Below are 20,501 nucleotides of genomic sequence, written 5' to 3'. Positions count from 1 at the left end.
CCTACTCGTGAGACAATTGTGAAATTAACAGCCTGACACGACTCTTCAACTTCTAGCATGTGCTTCTCACATGGCCTTTTCGCGAGTTACTCTTCTCGCAAACTTCTTGCAAGCTAGTCGCGAAATTGCACTGATTCTTCAATTCATGCTCGATTCTTTACCAACTAAATATTAAACCCAATACAATAAAATCCCACAAAGTACAAGGAACAAAATTAATGCAATTACAACACTTTTTGTCATGGAATAAAGCCAACATAAAACATAGTTGTAAATCACAACTTTACACAAATGATAGATGAAAGTTAAAGTTTTAAACCCACTTCCTTCCATGAAGTCATAAAAATAATTTGAGACGTATTTGTGACAAATTTTTTTTTTTGGGTGACAATGTAGTTTCTTTTTAAAATCATGTGGAAAGTGAAAATAAATTAAACTTACTTTATAACTTAATAAATCCCTTATATGCCTATGGAAAATTTTATTTGGCATTCATAAGGAGCTGGCTAAATTCCCTTAGTCTACTGTTTGTTTTCATTTCTTATCGAGTATTACAATTAATAATTTGAAAGGATATGTAAATTTTACTTCATAGTTTATTATCCAAACATAAATGAGTATTTGGAAAAATTAATTATGTATGAAAGGTTATATGAACATTTGTATTTTTTAATGTTATATTTTTATGAATTTATGTGAGTTAATTACGAGCTTAAAAGTTATTATTATTATATATAAAAATAATCCTGAAGTGGAGCAGCAGTACATACCATACCAAAATATTCCGTTACAGTAACAAATCCGAAACAATCTCTAGAACAAAATTCAAAATTTTAGTCAAGGCCAAACAATGCCAATGAGTGCAAGACTCTTGATAGGGTTGCTCACAGGTTGAATCAATTTGGTTTTGGTATCAACCAAATAACCAATCTCTCAAACCAACTTCTTTAGGTGTTTGGTTATCCCTCTCATTACCAGCTGCTCAATTGGTAGAAACCATCCAAAAATTGCCTTCAGTTTCACGGTCAAGTTTAGTTGAGATCGAGTTTAGTTTACTTGTTAAGCATTCATTACATCGATAAGTAGTCATCAGCCAGGCTCTCATCTTTAAAACCCTCAATTTGTCCCCATGGCTATCAAATCCAAGAACCAAAGCAGCAAACTCGATCGCTAATTAAGAAAATGTTTTGAACAATCTATGCTGGGGAGTTTAGGAGAGGGAGCTAGGGTGATAATGTGCTAAGGTTCAGAACATGTGTCAAGGAAAGGATATAAAAACCATCTCAAACTCCAATAATATGGTGCAAAAAACTTCCTCATCCAAAACCCACCACAATCACCCAAAAAAAATAACCCATTAAACCCAACATTCAACCACCAAAAATTTCGAACCTAACGGCGCCTTAATCAAAGCAGGCAAGCAAGTTCAAACGGGTTTATTAGCACATATAGCTCTTGACATACGAAAGGAAATTATTGATTGAAGTAAATTACTACAAAGACAGCTATTTAGAATTAAAAAAACTTATCAATCATAAATTGCATAAAAAAGTTCAAAATTTTAATTTGTACAACTTTGCTTTAGTTTTACTGAGGATGTTGATTGACCATCCATCAATTCAATCCAAGTAGATTATGGCCTACACGTCTACAAAGTTTGAATGTCCTGATACTGTTATGTCCGATGCTTTAGAAAAAGCATCATCTAATAAGAGATTGGGGATCCAAGAAGTGGACCACGTTATAGGGTGGTGTTGATAGCTAAGCAAGTATTAAAAAAAAAATTTAATTAAAAAAAAGAAAACTTAATAGCAAACCAATCCTTAGATTATCAAGCTAAAAGTTAGAGGAACCCCCTCAATCATTGATCCTCTTTTTTCAAATCGGAATCCCTTGAAGCAATGGTTTTGTCCTTAATATCACAATATAGAACAAAAAGACCAAAATTAAAGGATTCCAAATCAAAGTATAAATTTATAAACATACAAAAGAAAACACCAAAAGAAGCCTTCAATCACCCTTCAAAACAACAAAAGACAGCCACATTAAATTATGAAGAAAGACTTCAAAGATAAAAAAAATAGGCATGGGTGAGCCACGAAAGAAGGATACCTTGTTTATCTGTCTCCCAAGCTCATAACATGTTGATGTGCACATCAACAATTACCGTCCATCCAATCCCACTGTACTGTAGTTTTCACTTTTCCAAAACAAAAATAAAAATAAAATAAAATAGCTCATGTAATTTCTAAAAGTATTTTTTTTTTCTTCACTAAAAACTTTCTTTCAATGTACAGTCTGATCATCACATGCTGATTCATAAAACAAAATGATTGACAGCTAAATCCATCAGTACTTGAACATGAGGCAGCAAAAGAAACTTACTGAAGCATTATTTCTTCTTGTTCTTAACCTTACCATTACAGAAGAGAGAACCAAACCCAAAAAAACTCACAGTAACTCTAGAAATGTATGGTGGTGTAAGGTTCAAGACAGGACTAATTCGAACCCCATTGCCATAAGATGCACTATTATTCTTCTTTAACGAAGGTCTTTGTGATGAACTGTAGAAATAATATGTACTTGAACATGATGATGATGATGATGATGATGATGCTGATGACTTTCTACTTGACACAGATGGTTGTTTCTGCAAATGTGGCTTTTGAGTTTCCTTTCTTGAATTCAGCGTTGATTTTTTGGAATTGGAATTGAGTACTGACGAACCAGTTGAATTGCTTCTTGATAAGAACTGTAATGAGCGAATTAAGCCTCGGCTTCTAGAACTGTCACAGTTGAGGCTGCTACTTCGTTTGAACTGCCAGAATGATTTTGATGCAGGCTTTTCATCTTCCATGTCAAAACTGTTGGACAAGAACTCTTTGAGCTGCTTCTTTTCACTACTCCCAGTAAAAGAAGAAGAAGAAGGAGAAGGCTGATGTGAGCGAGAACAAGAAGAAACAGACTGAGATTGGGAATGGCGTATTTCATTTTCATCTGGGGTTGTGACATTTTTCTTGATTTCTTTAGCACGAATCTTGCCATTGGAGAAAAGCTCATCAGCTGGAGACAGTTCTTGCACAAAGCTGTTGTTGCCAATGCAGAAAACGAAGTCAGAGCTGGAATCCAAGAGGGTCAAGTCTGAGCGCTCGATTGGCAAAACATCTGTCTGGTTCAGATCATAGGAGAAGGAGATTCTTGGGCTGATTCCTGTGCTTGAAATCTCGGAGCAAACATCAACAGCCATGTCTATCGAGTGTCCCCCCAATCACTGCAACCAAACTCTATTTTGAAGGAGTGAAAGCAGTTTTAAAAATGTTGTTGGGCTTTCAAAAAACAAGCTGCAAAGAATGTCAAAGATTTGGAGTCAAAAGGAAGCAAAATGAGAAACAAAAGTCAGAAATTGCAGCCTTACCTTTTCTTTTTGTCTAGAGCTTTGAGCATATTGGGATAGGGTGTGATGAATTATGGATGTTAAAGAAAGAGTACCAAATATATTTGATTCCATTCTTCGAAGTTGTCATCAGAAACAAAAAAGAAGAGTAAAGAAGGTGAAAACAGTTGAAATTGAAGGCTTAAGCACCGAAAGGCTACAAAATGATCCCTCTCTCTAGGGGGTTTCCAAAGACACTTTTACTTTAGGAATAAGAACCCCCCAGAATGTGAGTGAGAGACATAAAAGCACCTTCATTTGATCAAGTTTTCTGTTTCTATATGTGATGTTTTACCGTGACTCTAAATAGACATGTACAAAAGAAGGGACTTTAAATACTTTTTGGCAGTTGGCATTAACATTAGAAAAAGACCTTAAGACTTTTTGGTAACACAAGAAATGAATGAATTTGATGGCAGGCATTTGATCTCACTGCAATGCATTTCTAATAATGCATTTTGATTAGACACATATTTTATACACACATCATTTGTAAAATATTTTGTGCATCTGATCTTTTGAGAGAGGAGGGACGGGGGGGCAACTCGTGATGTGGCAGCTCCCTTCAGCAATCGGACTTAAATATACTTTGGATTTATAGTGCAGGGAGAATATTTTGCACTTACATTAATAAGAAGAGAAAAAGATTGGAGTGGTTGAAATTTGAATCTGATTCTAGTTATCAGAAAAATAATAAAAAAGTATCTGGATTCCTTTTATTTTGTGTGTTAGAAGGTTGATGGAATTGGAAAAGTGAGATAGAAATAAAGGGTAGAAATAGAATTAACGTAATTTGGGTTGATGGCACACAATGAAATTTTTTTAACAATTATACTTTTACTATTAAGATAGGTGTTACAATAGACCCTAGGATGCTAGTCAGTCACTAATATTAATGTTGTAATACTTGCACTACAAATGAGAAGTGCTACGTCCACAACATTTTCATAACAAATCATAGGTGGTTAGTTGTTATTAGTTCAAAATTGAACCTAACACTAAGATTACTTTTTTGCCCTAATAATAACAACCAGTAACAATCTGTCACTGAGGATTTGTTGTAAAAATATTTTAGACGTATCATTTCTCCACTACAAATAAGATTATGATTGGTTTGCTTGCTTTACAAATATATAGATCCACATAATTTGGAACTCTTACACCATAATATCTATAACAACTCCCCTCAAACTAAATGCAGAAACTTGAAATTGGAATGCAAAATCGTTAACAAAAAGCTCAATATAAAATGGAATGCATGAAATAGATGCTGACAATGTAGATGATGGTCATTGACAGCGGAAGATAACTGTTGTGGTCGAATGATAGCTGCCCTAGTAGCTAAAATGATGCATTGACAAATAAAAGTGTCGTAGGCGGCCGAATGATGGTGGTATTGACAAGCGACAACCAAAATGAGATCATCAACTATGGACAACATGTTAAGGACATATTTTATGTAATCGGCTAATCCTTTGACAAAATGCACTTTACTTATAATTGGCTAGATCAAGGATGAGTTTAGTACTTTAAGAAATATGTTGTTCAAGCCAAGTATTAAAGCCATGAAGATTGGACCAAGAAACAAGTGAAGAAAATCTATTCATTAAAGCTCGACAGATACCTCGACAGAAACAGTATCTATCGAGACTTAAGAACAAAACTCAACAGAAGCTCAACAGAAGCTGAATCTGTTGAGATTTATGAAATCAGAATTTCCAAATCTGATTCTTGGCCCTAACTGACATGTATGTGTACGGTTTCTTTTCTCACAACTCTAGACATATATAAGGCTTATTTTAAAGGCCGTTATTCATGGAGAACACATGCTGAAAGTGACCTAGTGTCTTATTCTCTTTGCAAAAAGTTACTGCATCTTTGCGCCTTAGGGTTTTGTAACCAAGTGCTTCTTGATCTTCATTTTTGATGAACTGAAAAACTTCGCAGCCAACAACATCTTCTTTAAGTTGCTGGGGTTAGTCACGTATTGGGATTCATGCAAAGGAGTTAGTCACATACTGGGATCCATGTATCATTGGTGGCGTTCATATACTAGAGAGTTCAGAGGTTCTGAAGAGGTAGAAGGTTTCTGCTATAAATTCATCTACAGAGATTGTAGAGTCTAGGGACAAAGGTTTTGCACTAAATCTGAAACTTCTCTTTACTATAGTGAATTGCTTTTTCGGAATGATTTCCCCCAGCTATTTTACTGTGAAATTAGTTTATTTCATTGGTTTTCTTAGATCATCATATATTGTTTTATTTACTATTCCGCTGTGCATGATATTGACATGTTATTAATATTTATTTGTTTTAACAAGGTTTATTCATAATAAATCTAATTAACAACTTGAGTTTAAAACTTGTTAATTCAATCAACTAGGGTCTAGATTTCCCAACACAACATCACTGATGGCTGATCATCAAATTGTTTTAAGGGGTGCATGTATTGGCACATGAGCAATTTCTTTTCAAGTGTGAGAGAGAGCGAAATGGAGAGTGGAAGTAGAATTAATGTGATTCCAAATGATGAATTACATTCATATCAAAATACCTTTAGCTTTTACATATTTACTACTAAACCACATGTGTCACAATGGATCCTAATCTATGGTGTATTATATATAATAACTAACTTTAGACTTGTAATACGTGCACTACAAGTAAGATTAGAATTACTTTCCTCTAGGTGTCTTGCCATAATATGAGTCTGTTTGGATAGAACTTATTGCTGAAAACTGAAAACACTGTAGCAAAATAATTTTTAAACGGGTAAAAAGTACTGTTCATGCCAAAAATCACTGTTCATTGGCCTAAAATCACTGTTCATTGGCCAATGAACAGTGACAGACACGCTGAAAAAAAAAAAAAAAAAAAAAGGAAGCCAGACGTGGACGCTGGACGTGAAAGCTGAATCCAAACACATTCTATGTCTAACACTATGAATCTACATGTCTCTCATTTATAGTAAGTTGAAATTATTGTTTTTAGTGTGGGTGAAAAGTAGTGATGGAAGAAACGGCCGAAGTTCGAGCTAAGGTAGGAGCTCTTAAGGGTAGATGTACTCCTAGTGGGGCTGGTTAGAGGTACTCTGACAATCAAATTAGAAATTATTTTATTTAGTATAAATGTTTACAAAGTAAGTGCATATTAAGTTTTGCACATTTTAGGTAAAATCTTGTGTTAGTATTTATAAGGACTCCTTTAAGGGCATTAAAATGGTTTCCCTATCCCCCAAATCCAGAGTTTAGGTCTGACGCCACATATTCCTTGGAGAGATTGGGGAGGGGTGGGTAAAAGAGGACACTCCCTCCTTCTGGGTTGTAGATTAAAGAACATGTCAAATAATGTTTAATGCAAAGACTTTTATAGGTTTACATTGCACTAGCAATATAAGTTTACATTGTAGATATACAAAATGTGATACATGTAGACATTTGCAAAAATTGTACATTTATAAGGACTGCTTTAAGGGTATTGTAAGGGTTTTCCTATCTCCCAAATCTAAAGGTTAGGTTTGACACAGCACATTCCTCGGAGAGATTGGGGAAGGGTGAGTAAAAGAGGACACTCCCCTCTTTTGGGTTGTAGATCAAAGTACATGTCAAATAGTGTTTAATGCAAGAACTTTTATAGGTATATATTGTAGTATCAATGTAAATTTACATTGGAGACACATATAATGCGGTAAATGTTGTTCAAATTTGTGAAAAGTGAGTGAATATATACTTTGCAATGTCCTAGCTCACTCATCGTCCCAGCCTCATTGGCGGAGAGTAGCTACTTTGGCTAAATTCCATGGTCATAGGGTATATTCAAGCTGAATTGATCTCCTTTGTTGAGTAGTCGCATTGTAGGTAGGTTAGACTTAGTCCGAGATATTGAGCAAGGAGTTGGGGGAATGTTCAATCATGATCTCTAATACTATTGTAATAGGGTTTTTAAGTTAGGCATTGTGGTCGGTGCATTCTTTTGCACCAATGGCCTTGGCCCAATGAGGGTATCAACATTTTTTTTTTTTTTCAAAAAAGAAAAGAAAAAGATGATATAGTCCCTTAAGCACATTATTAAAGCACCCTTAATTATCTTCTCCCATAAATCCTTACAAATCCCACACTTACAATTAATTTTGGCTTTCTCCTTCACAAATAAGTGAAGTATTAGTAAGGTTAAAAGGTCCTTAATTAGGGTGATTAACGATGGATCTGACATTACACTTGTATAAGCACTTGCAGATTTTATTTTATTTTATTATTATTATTATTATTATTATTATTATTTTGGTATGATGGAGAAATTTAACCCTTTTAATGTAAATTAAAATTAGGCTGTGATCTTGTCCTGTTTCTCCTGTATATGACTGACACAAACACAAGGCTGATAATTGAGAGGATAACAATTACATGCCACACGATGTAGGGTCCAGTCCCTCAAGGATAAATGGAACTTAGCTTGAATTATATACTTTCGTTTCGTATAGGATAATTATTAATGTGTGACTACTGACTAGATCTCAATGTTTATATCATAAGTGCCCTCGTGATGATGTACCTCTGGATCCACTAATGCTCCATTCTGAGACAAAGAATGACATATGGTTGCCTAATTTAGGGCAACCTAAACGTACGAAACTAAGCCTCTATAGCATCATCAAAATTCAATCATACTCCTTTCATGCTAAACTTAACCAATTATTCTCTTTAAGGTGATCTAACTAGCTTATCAAAACTGATAAATAAATAAATAAATAAAAGATACATGAATATCTTCAGCTACAATAATTAAATGTTACCTCAAAATATCTACTACTTCAAAATATCTCCTCAGTTGTATATATTGAGGTTGTAAATAATCCAAATCATTCATAAACAACTTGAGTTTAGCTCGCTAAAAAACTCAATCATGTTTGTTTATTTATAAACAAGTCAAATTTGAGCATTAATTTTAAACTTGTTCAGTAAACAAGTTGAACCCAAGTAGATAAAACTATTCGTGAACAAACTTGTAAATATTAGGGCTCAGTACAAAACAAGCTAAGTCTAGACTCATTTATAGGCTTGTAATAAGTTTGAAATGAGCTTAACAAATAAGCTCATATCTTACTAAAAATTTAATTAATTGGAAGTTGCGACCTCTCGTCCAAACCAAATAGGTTTGATAACAAACTTGATATAAGATTGATAATGTACTTATGTTGGACTTAAGCTCAAAAACTTGAAATTGAGCTAGAGTTTGAGCCTCGAGTTCAACATGGCTAATGACAGAGCCAAGATGAGCTCAAGTTTTTAAATTTTTTGGCGAGGTCGAGCTCAACAATTATTTGTAAGCTTGATTCAAACTCAAGCTAAACTTGAACATTTTACTTTTATTGTCAAACTGAATTCCAACATTCATTACACTAGAACAATCTAGTGGGGTGTAAATTATAAAATGGAAAGAAATGGAATTAAACAACAGTTTTCAGTATTTTTGAAAATACGTGTGGGTGCAAAAAGTGTGTAGAATACATCTAATGTTGTTTAAAAACTGAAAATATGTATTTAAACACATGTATCAAACATGCCCCTAATTTCTATATCTAAACAAAGAGAATATAAACTTAATTACAACACCAATGTCATGCGTGATCATTTATAATTTTTTTTTCCTTGGCAACGTTGCATGATGGCGGATTACTTCTAGCCTGGATATGCCTTGGGCTCAAATACTCACTTGCAAATACCTCACCCCGCACCACCTGAGAGGAAACCCTAGAAAACTAGCTGCTTCTCGGGTTTGGAAAGCATGTAAGGAGGGAGGGGCTATTTTTAACAAGGGTCTAAGATGGTCTATTGCAAATGGAGAAAGTGTAGGTGCTTGGGCTGACTTCTAGCTTCCCTCCAGACCACTCAGGCAACAGATTGCAGGTCCATTAACTGATGGGGAAGACAAACTCTCAGCCAAGAGTTTGATTGACAGTGTGGAGTGTATCTCTTTTGACCTTCCTGACAAAATATTACAAGAGATTAAAGGTATCCCCATTGCTGCAAATCCTTCCCAAGAAGACATTCTAATTTGGGCATTCTCTAAAGATGGCTCATTTTCCCTAAAATCTGCATATCTCATAGCTAAAGGGTTTAATCTTTTGAACCTCAACACTAGTCCTCATCAATGGGTGTGGAAAGCACATACTTCCCCTGGAATTTAATTTTTTATTTGGCTGTGCACTCATCGTAGCATACCTACTAAGGAAGTTCTTGGTTCAAGAGGGTTAAACCTTGACTCGACGTGTGAGTAATGCCATGAAGGGACGGAATCCATTATTCATACACTTAGAGACTGTAGGGTGGCTAAGGTTGTGTGGAAAGACCTGGGATTTGAGGAGAACAACCTGGAATTCTTTGGTTTGAATTTGGTAGAGTGGCTTGAGAAGTTCTATGGGACCTCCATCATTTACCCAGGACCACGTGTTCCATGGAAAATTTTGTTTCCTCAAGCAATATGGGCAATTTGGCTGCATAAAAATAAGGCAATATTCCAGACTGAGAGAGTGGAAGAGGGCACGAGTACTCTCTGTCTAAAAAAGGGAGTGGAGTTCTATGCTATTGTTCCTAATGAACCCAATAAGCCTAGTAGAGTGCAAGTTCAAGTGAAATGGACCAAGTTTCTTCAGGTTGGGTGAAACTCAATATAGATGCGACTATGTATGGGAACCCAATTAAGGTTGGTAGAGGTGGTGTTTTGAGGAGCAGCAATGGTGACTGGATAGGTGGTTTTAAGAGGAAGCTGGGCAGCACTTCGAGCGCCTTAGTAGAACTTTGGGCTCTGAAGGACGGGCTCACCGTGGCAAAGGAAATAGGGATTGAGAACATTTGTATTGAAATGGATGCTGAGTTTATTTTGCAACTTGTTTCAAGGCCTTCAATGGTCAATCTAATGCTTGAACCTCTCTTGACTAAATGTAGGAACCTGATTCAGACATTCCCTAACTCCTCGGTGGCACACATGTTCAGGGAGGCGAATGGCTGTGCTGATCTGCTTGCAAGGATGGGTTTTGAACTTGATGTAACAGATTTTATTTTTTTGTCTAACCCATCGGATATGATGGCTAAGATGCTAGCTAGAGATAAAGCTGGCCTTGTTTGTTGTAATAGACTTGTTGTTTTTTAGTTAATTCCAAGCGTTGTTTACCAAAAAAAAAAAAGCAAATGAACAAAATCTCGTGTGTTAGCTCATTCACTCGCGAATTGCTGTTTGCTCCTAGAATTTCATTATTGGTGATAGGCCAAAAACGAATTGACCCCTTGTGATGGATTAATTGATTAATTAGCCAAATTTATTAATTAATCAAATTATCATGCAAACGCGTGGTAGCACAAACAAATCACCAATTAAACTAAGTATGCAGCGGAAATTAAATGACACGGTGATTTGTTTACGAATGGGGAAAACCTACACGGCAAAAACCCCACCGGGTGAATTTAAGGTCACCACTCCCGAAACTCCACTATTATCACAACAAGCGGTTACAAGTAAAGGAATCCCAAGTACCTTACCAACCTACAGTTGAACCCTTACCCCAATACCCAATTGGACGTGTTCTGTAGTGACAGTTTCTCCTTTCGATGCACAGCTCCTAAGTACGTGACTAACCAATTGCGCGGATCCCAGTACGCGACTTCAATCACCAACTAGAGAAGATTGTTGGCTGCAAAGTTCTTCAATTCATCCACACGATGAAGATCAAGAAGATGCTTGGTTACAAAACCCTACGATGCAAAGACACAGCAACTTCTTCACAAAAGAGATGAACTAGGGCAAGAACTTCGTCTCAAGTTACAATTTGCATGAACAAGGATTTCTTAATGCTTGTGCAATTTGCCACACTTCGACGGCCCTTAAAATAATCCTTTTATATGTCTAGGGTTAGGAGAAAAGAATGCCCAAAGACATATCCACGGATCAGAATTAAAACAGAACTTGGAATTTGTTTTTCTCAAATCTCGACAACTACAGGTGTCGAGGTGCTGCCGAGAAGCTGTCGAGCCTTGGGGCTAGAACAGCTTCTTAAAGCTCGATAGATGCAACTGTTGAGCTAGCTATCGAGCTTTAATGAAGAGCACTTCTCAACTTGTTTCTTGAACAGACTTGCATGGCTTTAAAACTTGATCTTGAAACCTTGTTTCTTGAAGCATTAACTTCATCCTAAATCTACCCAATTACAAGTAAAGTGTGTTTTGACAAAGGATTAGCCAATTACATAAATAATGAATGACATATGTTCTAAACAAGTGAAACACAGATGTCCTAACAATCTCCCCCTTTGTCAATCCGTGACAAAACCACAACCAACAAATGAACATATGAGAGAAGTCATAAATCACTTAACTCATACTCACTTGTTGAATACAATAAAATCTATCCTAACACAAACTCTTGAAAAACTTTTCAAGAAAAGAGTTTATGACAAGTAGACTTTAACAACCTGTATTTCTGAAACACTTTAAACAAAACTCATCAAGGCATCTTAGTGTGAAACAGAAATAATAGATTGCATACAAATAAGGAAACATGTGTATAAAGAAAGAAAATAAACAACACATGTAGAGATAGGTGAAAGAAACATACAACATCATATATATATATATATATATAACAAAATGAGCACAATGTATGTAATAATGGTCACAAGACCTAGGTACAAGAAGAAAAAGTATCTAAAGTAGAGAAAAGAAAAAGATACAAGTAATCCTCACTACATCCCTCAGCACTCAACACTCCCCCTATCAAAAATGTCCCTATACAAGCTCTCCCCCTAAGTATGACTACTCTCATAACCCAAAACTACTCCCCCTTTTTGTCACGAGTGACAAAGGGTAGAGTGTCAAGTAGACATCTCATCGGTAAAGCTAGCATCTCCATCATCATCATCCAAAGCATCATTGTCATCACCATCATCATTCTCAGACGCGGAAGCCACAAGAGGTGGTGGAGAAGAAACCTCAGGAGCAAAACCACCCATGGTCGCCTGTCGCTGAGCAATGCGACCAACATGAACATTCACCTGATACAACTCTGTAGAGAGCGTATCCAGGTGAGCATCCATGCGCTGAAGCTGCACCATGATATCTCCTAGTGTCACATCGCTCGAAGAGGAAGAGAGAGCGGATGAAGCATGAGCAGATCTGGATGGAGTGGAAGGGGAGGAAGAGCTGCCGAACCTGTCTAATGCGACCGAAACTGTGCCTCACTACGTTTTACGGTAGCGGCATCTATGGCAACCATGACAGAAAAAGGGTCGGAGACAGGAAAAGGATAGAAAAATGGCGTAAAATCCTCGTGATAGCGAAAGGAAAGATGAGCTTATCACGGGTAGCCGTATCCTTATACACATCTAAGATGGAAAAGATGAAATGTGAAGGAAAGTCAATGGTAAGATCCTCAATAAGAGACAACAGAAAACGAGCACGAGGCTCTGTGATAGAGTTTTAGTGAGAGAGAGGATGCAAGATAAAATTCATCACCATGTTTAAGAAATGAGGACCTTTAGCAAAAGGTCAACATGACGTAAACTGGTGCTCACCCCAATTAGACGGGCGCTTACAAAAAGTAGATATCATCTCGTCTTTGGACATAGTTCGTAGACGCTCATAACCAAGGTAATCAAGATGCGCAACTCGCGGAACATGAAGCACATCGGATACCAACTCCGGTGTGACAACTATGCGCGTACCTCGAACGTGAGTAAGAAAGAGAGGTACTGAATAATCAAATCCATGCATGTTGGAGTAAAACTCCTGAATCAGCACAGAAGGACAAGTGACCGGGACGTCACACAGTGACTCCCATTCCCATTTGTGAAAGACATCGGGAAGGTCAGTGTCAGCAAAGTCTGCCAGAACAACGTGGCGTTCTGAATGAACACCTCGTTTAGAGAAGTTCTCCAAGAAGTCCCGATGGGATTTCTCATCACGGAACTGAACAGAGATAAGAGTGGAATCAGAAGATGAAGAGGCCCTAGAACGAAGAGGGTTCTAGGTCGGAATAGACTTACGTTTTGGTGCCATAGACACTACTAACGCACACAGAAAGAGAGGGGGGAGAAAGAAACACTCAGAAAAGTTCCAACACAATTCAAATATAACAAGTATATTGAAAACATAGAACGCATGCATGGGGAATGCATGAACATGTGACATGCAATATGAAAAACATCATGGGCTCAGCCCAATCCAATCCTACTAGCACACAAACATATTTCACACATCTAAATGTATGAGAATACTGTTAAAATGTGAATGTGATGCAATGCATGGAGTTTTTAAGATAAAAACTACAAAACCATCCCAAAAATTTCAACAAAAACCCATCAATTTTGAAAAACCCCAAAATTTTTCAAAGACCCCAAATCCTAGGTTTCAAAAACATGAAATGCATGTAGAATGATGAATAAGAAGCTTACCAAGTGAAGAAAACTTGAAGAAGCTTTGAGAAACCTTAAGAAAAGGATTTGGAGTGAAAGAGAGAGGTTGGGAAGGTGAAAAGACAAATCTGTCGAGAGAGAGATCGAGAGAAATGAGAACCGGATCGCACAGAATCCTTTATATAGAACCTCAGTAAATCCCGATAGCTACAAGTATCGAGAGGTGTCAAGACATCTGTCGAGGTATGTGTCAAGAAATACACGTCGACAGATCCAGCTATCGAGAAGGTGTCGAGGAACAAGACATGACATGAGAATAGATGCTCGATCGAACCACCAGGTGTCGAGAAACTATCGAGAGGATAGAAGGTTTCTCGATCGATCTAGAAGGTGTCGAGAAGCTATCGAGAGGACAGAAGGTTTCTCGATCGATCTAGAAGGTGTCGAGAAGCTATCGAGATTGCGATAAGAAAATGCTGAGAAGCTCGACAGACAGCCAGGTGTCGAGGAGGTATCGAAGAGGTGTCAAGCCAACTTTTCAAAACAATTTTTCAAGAAGGAAAAACACAAACATGAATGCAATCACGCATGCAAATCAACCAATGATCCAATCAACATATTAGATTCTCAAAATCATCTCTCAACAACAATTTTAAGCACAGGGATCTCAAAATACACACTCACACACTAAACAAGTCTAACTGATTTTATATTTCAAAAACAAGTCAAGACAGTTTAGTGAGCATACATCAACACATGTAAACCTTGTGATGGCCAAATCACATTGTACCTGCACATGTATCAAGAGTAGCAAAGAATATTGCGTGTTGTGTGTGGAAACATCGCAAGATTGCATAAGTGTCTCAAAGTTATGACGATTTGAGATATGAGAAAATCACTTTAACTCACACACAATCATAACTGTTTGATGGGGACTATCACCTTTGAGGTACATCCTATAACTCTCACATCTCCTAGAAAACACGCTTGCAATCATATTTAAAGCATTTTGTTCTTTTTGCTTTTATTTTCTTTGCATATTTTCTTTTTATTTAGCAAACCATGCATAGGTATATAAAGGAGAGAAAAGAAATACCCAATTATGTTAAGCTTTTGACATTGCACTTTTGCTATGCCAAAGCATACAGATGTCATTGACATTGCACTTTTGCTATGCCGAAGCATACAGATGTCATATCATGATTGGCGAGTAACAGTGGTGAGATGGTTATTTATGCCTTTCACTTAGGATTTTCTAGTCTTACCCGTCAAAAAGAGTGATACGAGTATTAAGTACAAGAGATCACTTAACCTTACTCATCACAAACAAAGAGCTACAAAGCTCACTTGCTTAGTTGTGCATAAGAATGCTCATCTAAGCTACACGAGATACAAAGTTTAGAAAACTCTGTTTCAATGGCTATTTTAAGGTTCACAAGAACCGATGTACACAAAACACACACTGTTTTTGTATTTTTCTGATTTTTCAATTTTTTTTTAAAAACAAAAAAGACAAAACTGAAAACACACAAACAAAAACATGTTAAACAAGATAAAACAATGCATAAAACTAGATGCAAATGCATGAGGAGGAGAGAGAGAGAAGGAGATTAATCCATCGAGATGACACCGATGTTTTGACGAAGGAATTCAAAACGTTTACTATCCAGAGGTTTGGTAAACAAATCAGCCTTCTGGTCATCAGTGTGAATAAACTCAAGGGTGAGAGTACCATCTTTGACAAGCTCCCAAATGAAGTGATGTCGAATCTCTATATGTTTAGTTCGAGAATGTTGAACCGGATTCTTAGAGATGTTGCTGGCACTAGTATTGTCACAGTAGATGGTTAGGTGCTCTTGACAAATACCATAATCATGGAGGAGTTTTTGCATCCATAAGAGTTGGGTACAACAGCTACCAGCAGCAATATACTAAGCTTCAGCAGTAGATAAAGAGATGGAGGTTTGCTTTTTGCTCATCCAGGAGACAAGATTATTTCCCACATAAAAACAACCCCCCGAAGTACTTTTTCTATCATCAGCAGTCCCAGCCCAATCAGCGTCAGAATAACCAGCTAAGACATCATTTGTGTCCTTGCTGTATCACACACCAAAGTTGGCAGTAGTTTTAACATACTTTATGATTCTTTGCAAAGCAATCATATGTGACTCTTTGGGATTGGCCTGATAGCTAGCACACACTCCCACACTGTAACTGATGTCCAGTCTACTAGCAGTAAGGTAAAGAAGACTACCTATCATGCTTCTATAAAGAGATGAGTCTACACTTTTACCTAACATGTCAACAGTGAGTTTAACATTTGGGCTCATAGGGGTTCTAACAGAACTAGCAGATTCTAAACCAAACTTATTCACAAGATTCTTAGCATATTTAGATTGAGAGATGAATATACCCGAATCATGTTGACGAATCTGCAATCCAAGGAAGTGAGATAGCTCTCCAATCATGCTCATTTCAAACTTTGCCTGCATGAGTTTTGAGAAATCATGAGCAAGTTCATCCTTAGTTGATCCAAAGATGATGTCATCAACATAGACTTGAGCAACTATCAGCTCGCCATCTTTCCTTTTGATGAATAGAGTCTGATCAGCCGTTCCTCTTGTGAACCTATGTGACACCAAGTATTGGGTTAACCGATCATACCAAGCTCTAGGTGCTTGCTTCAATCCATACAGAGCCTTCTTAAGGTACAACACATGATCGGGAAAGTGTGGATCAATGAATCCTTTTGGTTGAGCCACATAGACATCTTCTTTGAGAAGTCCATTTAAGAAGGCAATCTTCACATCCATCTGGTAAAGCTTGAACTTTAGATGACAAGCTAAGGCAAGGAGAATTCTATTGGACTCCCTGCGAGCAACTGGGGTAAATGTTTCATCATAGTCTATTCCCTCCATTTGAGAATATCCTTGAGCTACTAGTTGAGCCTTGTTGCGGATCACATTTCCCTCCTCATCAGTCTTATTGCGGAATATCCACTTTGTGCCAATAACATTCTCACCCTCCGGTCTAGGAACTAAAGTCCAGACATCATTCCTCTGAAACTGAAGTAGTTCATCATGCATATATTCCACCCAACTTTCATCCTGAAAAGCTTCCTCAACTTCAGTGGGTTTAACCTGTGACAAGTAACAAGAATAAGACACAAAGTTAGCAACGCATATATCAATCGTACGTTTTCTTAATGTGAGTTCATTCATGCTTCCCACAATAACTTCTGGAGGATGATATAATTTGGTCCTGGAGGAAGGTCCTTTTTCATCATGAGATTCAAAATCTGGTGAAGTAGGCATATCTGCTGACTCTTCCACAACACTTGGAGTATCAGGAGTACTAGGAGATGTGGGCTCTTGTTCAAAGAGTTCTTGAACTTCTTTAGTTTTAAAAGGAAGAATTTCTTTAGGAAGTTCCTCGTTAACTTTCTCAAAATAGGAATCTAAAGACTCATCAATAACAACATTCGTCGTTTCCATGACCTTCATAGTTCTTTTGTTATACACTCGATAAGCCTTATTTGTAGAGGAGTACCCCAAAAATATCCCTTCATCACTTCTGGAATCAAACTTTCCCACATTCTCTCTATCCTTTAGGATGAAACATGTACTCCCAAAGATTCTGAAATATTTCACATTTGGCTTTCTTCCTTTCCATAACTCATATGGAGTCTTCTTGGTGCCAGGTCTGAAATACACTCTATTTACCGTATGACATGCAGTGTTAACGGCTTCTCCCCACAAGTTTTTGGCCACGTCCTTACTATGCAACATGGCTCTTGCCATCTCTTGTATAACCCTGTTCTCCCTTTCTACTACACCATTTTGCTGAGGAGTAATAGGAGCTGAGAATTCTTGAGAAATACTTGATCTTGTGTAGAAGGACTCCATATATGAGTTTTTGAATTCTTTACCATGGTCACTTCAAATTCGGTCAATTTTCAGACTCTTTTCATTTTGCAGTCTTGTGCACAAAGTTTCAATGTGCTCAGGAGCATCAGACTTGGATCGAAGAAGAATAACCCAAGTATATCTAGTGAAGTCATCTACTACAACCAAGATGTATCTCTTACCTCCAAGAGACTCGGTTCTAGTTGGACCCATAAGATCCAAATGCAGTAGCTCCAATGGTCTCGATGTAGCTGATGTCTGAGTACCTAGATGTTTAGCCTTTATTTGTTTCCCAAGCTGACATGGTCCACATACCACATTGCTCATTCTACGTAGCTTTGGTATCCCTAAAACTTATTCATGCTTAGACACAATAGAAATATGCTTGTAACTAGCATGTCCCATTCATTGATGCCATAGATCTTTATTTGGCAATCGAATGCTATTGCACACAATATCAGTATCAGGAACTAATCCATAGCAATTGTCTAGAGTGCGAACCCCACTTATGAGTTTCTTTTCGGACTCATCCATGACAAGACACTTTCCCTTGGAGAATAGCACCATGAAGTCTTGATTACATATTTAACTTATGCTCAGCAGGTTCACCCTCAGGCCTTCCACATATAGAACATTTGCAATATCCGGTAGACCAGGTAGAGAGATAATTCCTTTCCCTTTTATCTGTGATTTGCTTCCATCACCAAAAGTGACATTGCCACCTTTCTTAGACTCGAAGACCTTGAAGAGAGATCGGTCTCCAGTCATGTGTCTTGAGCAACCGCTGTCAAGGTACCATAAGCATGTGTCCATAACTTTAAATGCGGATTTCATCATAAAACACACTTCGTGCTTAGATGACAGATTAGTAGGAATGGTATTTTCTCTTATTTGCCCTTTTTGAGTAAGGCATCTAATCTTCACTCTTCTCAGACAGACTCTTTTGCACACTTTCATTCTGAGACAGTCTAGTTTCTTTTTGTTCAAACTGAGATCTTTACCAATAGTCATGATAATAGAGTTCAAATAACTTTTAGACTTGTATTTTCTGAGACACTCAAACAAATAGAGATTAGAAAAACAAGATGTATTTGAAATCGGTGATCTCTTCAAGCCGGTTACAGCCATGACAACAGGGGTCAATGGATCACAAACAAAGATTAAACCCTAATCAGAGTGTGCCCACTCTGATACCACTTAATAGGCCAAAAATGAATTGACCTCTTGTGATGGATTAATTGATTAATTAGCCAAGTTTATTAATTAATCAAATTATCATGCAAACGCGTGGTAGCACAAACAAATCACCAATTAAACTAAGTATGCAGCGGAAATTAAATGACAAGATGATTTGTTTACGAATGGGGAAAACCTACACGGCAAAAACCCCACCGGGTGAATTTAAGGTCACCACTCCCGAAACTTCACTATTATCACAACAAGTAGTTACAAGTAAAGGAATCTCAAGTAACTTACCAACCTACAGTTGAACCCTTACCCCAATACCCAATTGGACTTGTTCTGTAGTGACAGTTTCTCCTTTCGATGCACGGCTCCCAAGTACGTGACTAACCAATTGCGCGGATCCTAGTACGCGACTTTAATCAACAACTAGAGAAGATTGTTGGCTGCAAAGTTCTTCAATTCATCCACACGATGAAGATCAAGAAGATGCTTGGTTACAAAACCCTACGGTGCAAAGACACAGTAACTTCTTCACAAAAGAGATGAACTAGGGCAACAACTTCGTCTCAAGTTACAATTTGCATGAACAAGGATTTCTCAATGCTGTACAACTTGCCACACTTCGACGGCCCTTAAAATAATCCTTTTATATGTCTTGGGTTAGTAGAAAAGAAGGCCCAAAGACACATCCACGGATCAGAATTAAAACAGAACTTGGAATCTGTTTTTCTTAAATCTCGATAGCTACAGGTGTCGAGGTGCTGTCGAGAAGCTGTCGAGCCTCGGGGCTAGAACAGCTTCTTAAAGCTCGATAGATGTAGCTGTCAAGCCAGCTGTCGAGCTTTAATGAAGAGCACTTCTCAACTTGTTTCTTGGACAGACTTGCATGGCTTTAACACTTGATCTTGAAACCTTGTTTCTTGAAGCATTAATTTCATCCTAAATCTACCCAATTACAAGTAAAGTGCGTTTTGACAAAGGATTAGCCAATTACATAAATAATGAATGACATATGTTCTAAACAGATGAAACACAGATGTCCTAACAATTGGTATAGACTCGTTATTATAAAATAAAATTTAGAGTTGCTGGAGAAAATAAATATACCTTGAGCCATAGTTGTTTAAACGTTTCGAGAAAAATAAGAATTACTATATGATAGTGTATACATAAAAAGTGTCTTCTAGTTTATGACATTTATCTCACATATTTCCTTTTGATAGATCCTGGCCCTCTAAACCCAATTTCATCATTTCTCAAAACTCTTACCCTTGATGACCCAAAAGAACCTTTTGTACTCTCAGTAATTGATGACACGAATCTAGATTTGTCTAATCTTGATCTCGAAGGAGTGTTAATGACAGAACCAAAAGTAGAAGAAGATGATGTCCTTCGCCCTAAATAGCCTTCTCCACCTCCACCTCCAATTTTTCCTCCGCCACCTTTTATTCCTAACAACCAAACAAGATTGACTTATTCATTAACCACAGATTCAAAACGTTTGTTCACCATTGACAATATCCTTCCTTCCAAATGGCATGATGAGATCTTTAACATGTATTCATGGTGCATAGCT

General features: G+C 37.2%; 1 protein-coding gene across 1 annotated transcript; it reads right to left on the bottom strand.

Moving 5' to 3' along the window:
* Window positions 1–2,251: 2,251 nt before the first annotated feature.
* Window positions 2,252–3,737, bottom strand: LOC142608026 (uncharacterized). The gene is made up of 2 exons (XM_075779730.1): window positions 3,416–3,737; window positions 2,252–3,341 (listed from the first exon to the last, which is right to left on the bottom strand). The coding sequence occupies exon 2, from the start codon at window positions 3,245–3,247 to the stop codon at window positions 2,393–2,395; it is 855 nt and encodes a 284-aa protein (XP_075635845.1). The 5' UTR covers window positions 3,248–3,341; window positions 3,416–3,737; the 3' UTR covers window positions 2,252–2,392.
* Window positions 3,738–20,501: the final 16,764 nt, after the last annotated feature.

Source organism: Castanea sativa, chromosome 8 (assembly GCF_040712315.1).
Source record: "Castanea sativa cultivar Marrone di Chiusa Pesio chromosome 8, ASM4071231v1".
Lineage (NCBI taxonomy): Eukaryota > Viridiplantae > Streptophyta > Magnoliopsida > Fagales > Fagaceae > Castanea > Castanea sativa.
Note: the sequence above shows the minus strand (reverse complement) of the source record. Positions and strands in the feature narration are given on the sequence as shown.

Excerpts from the sequence above, each read along its gene's own strand:
- LOC142608026 (XM_075779730.1), bottom strand. The coding sequence starts at position 3,247 with ATGGCTGTTGATGTTTGCTCCGAGATTTCAAGCACAGGAATCAGCCCA.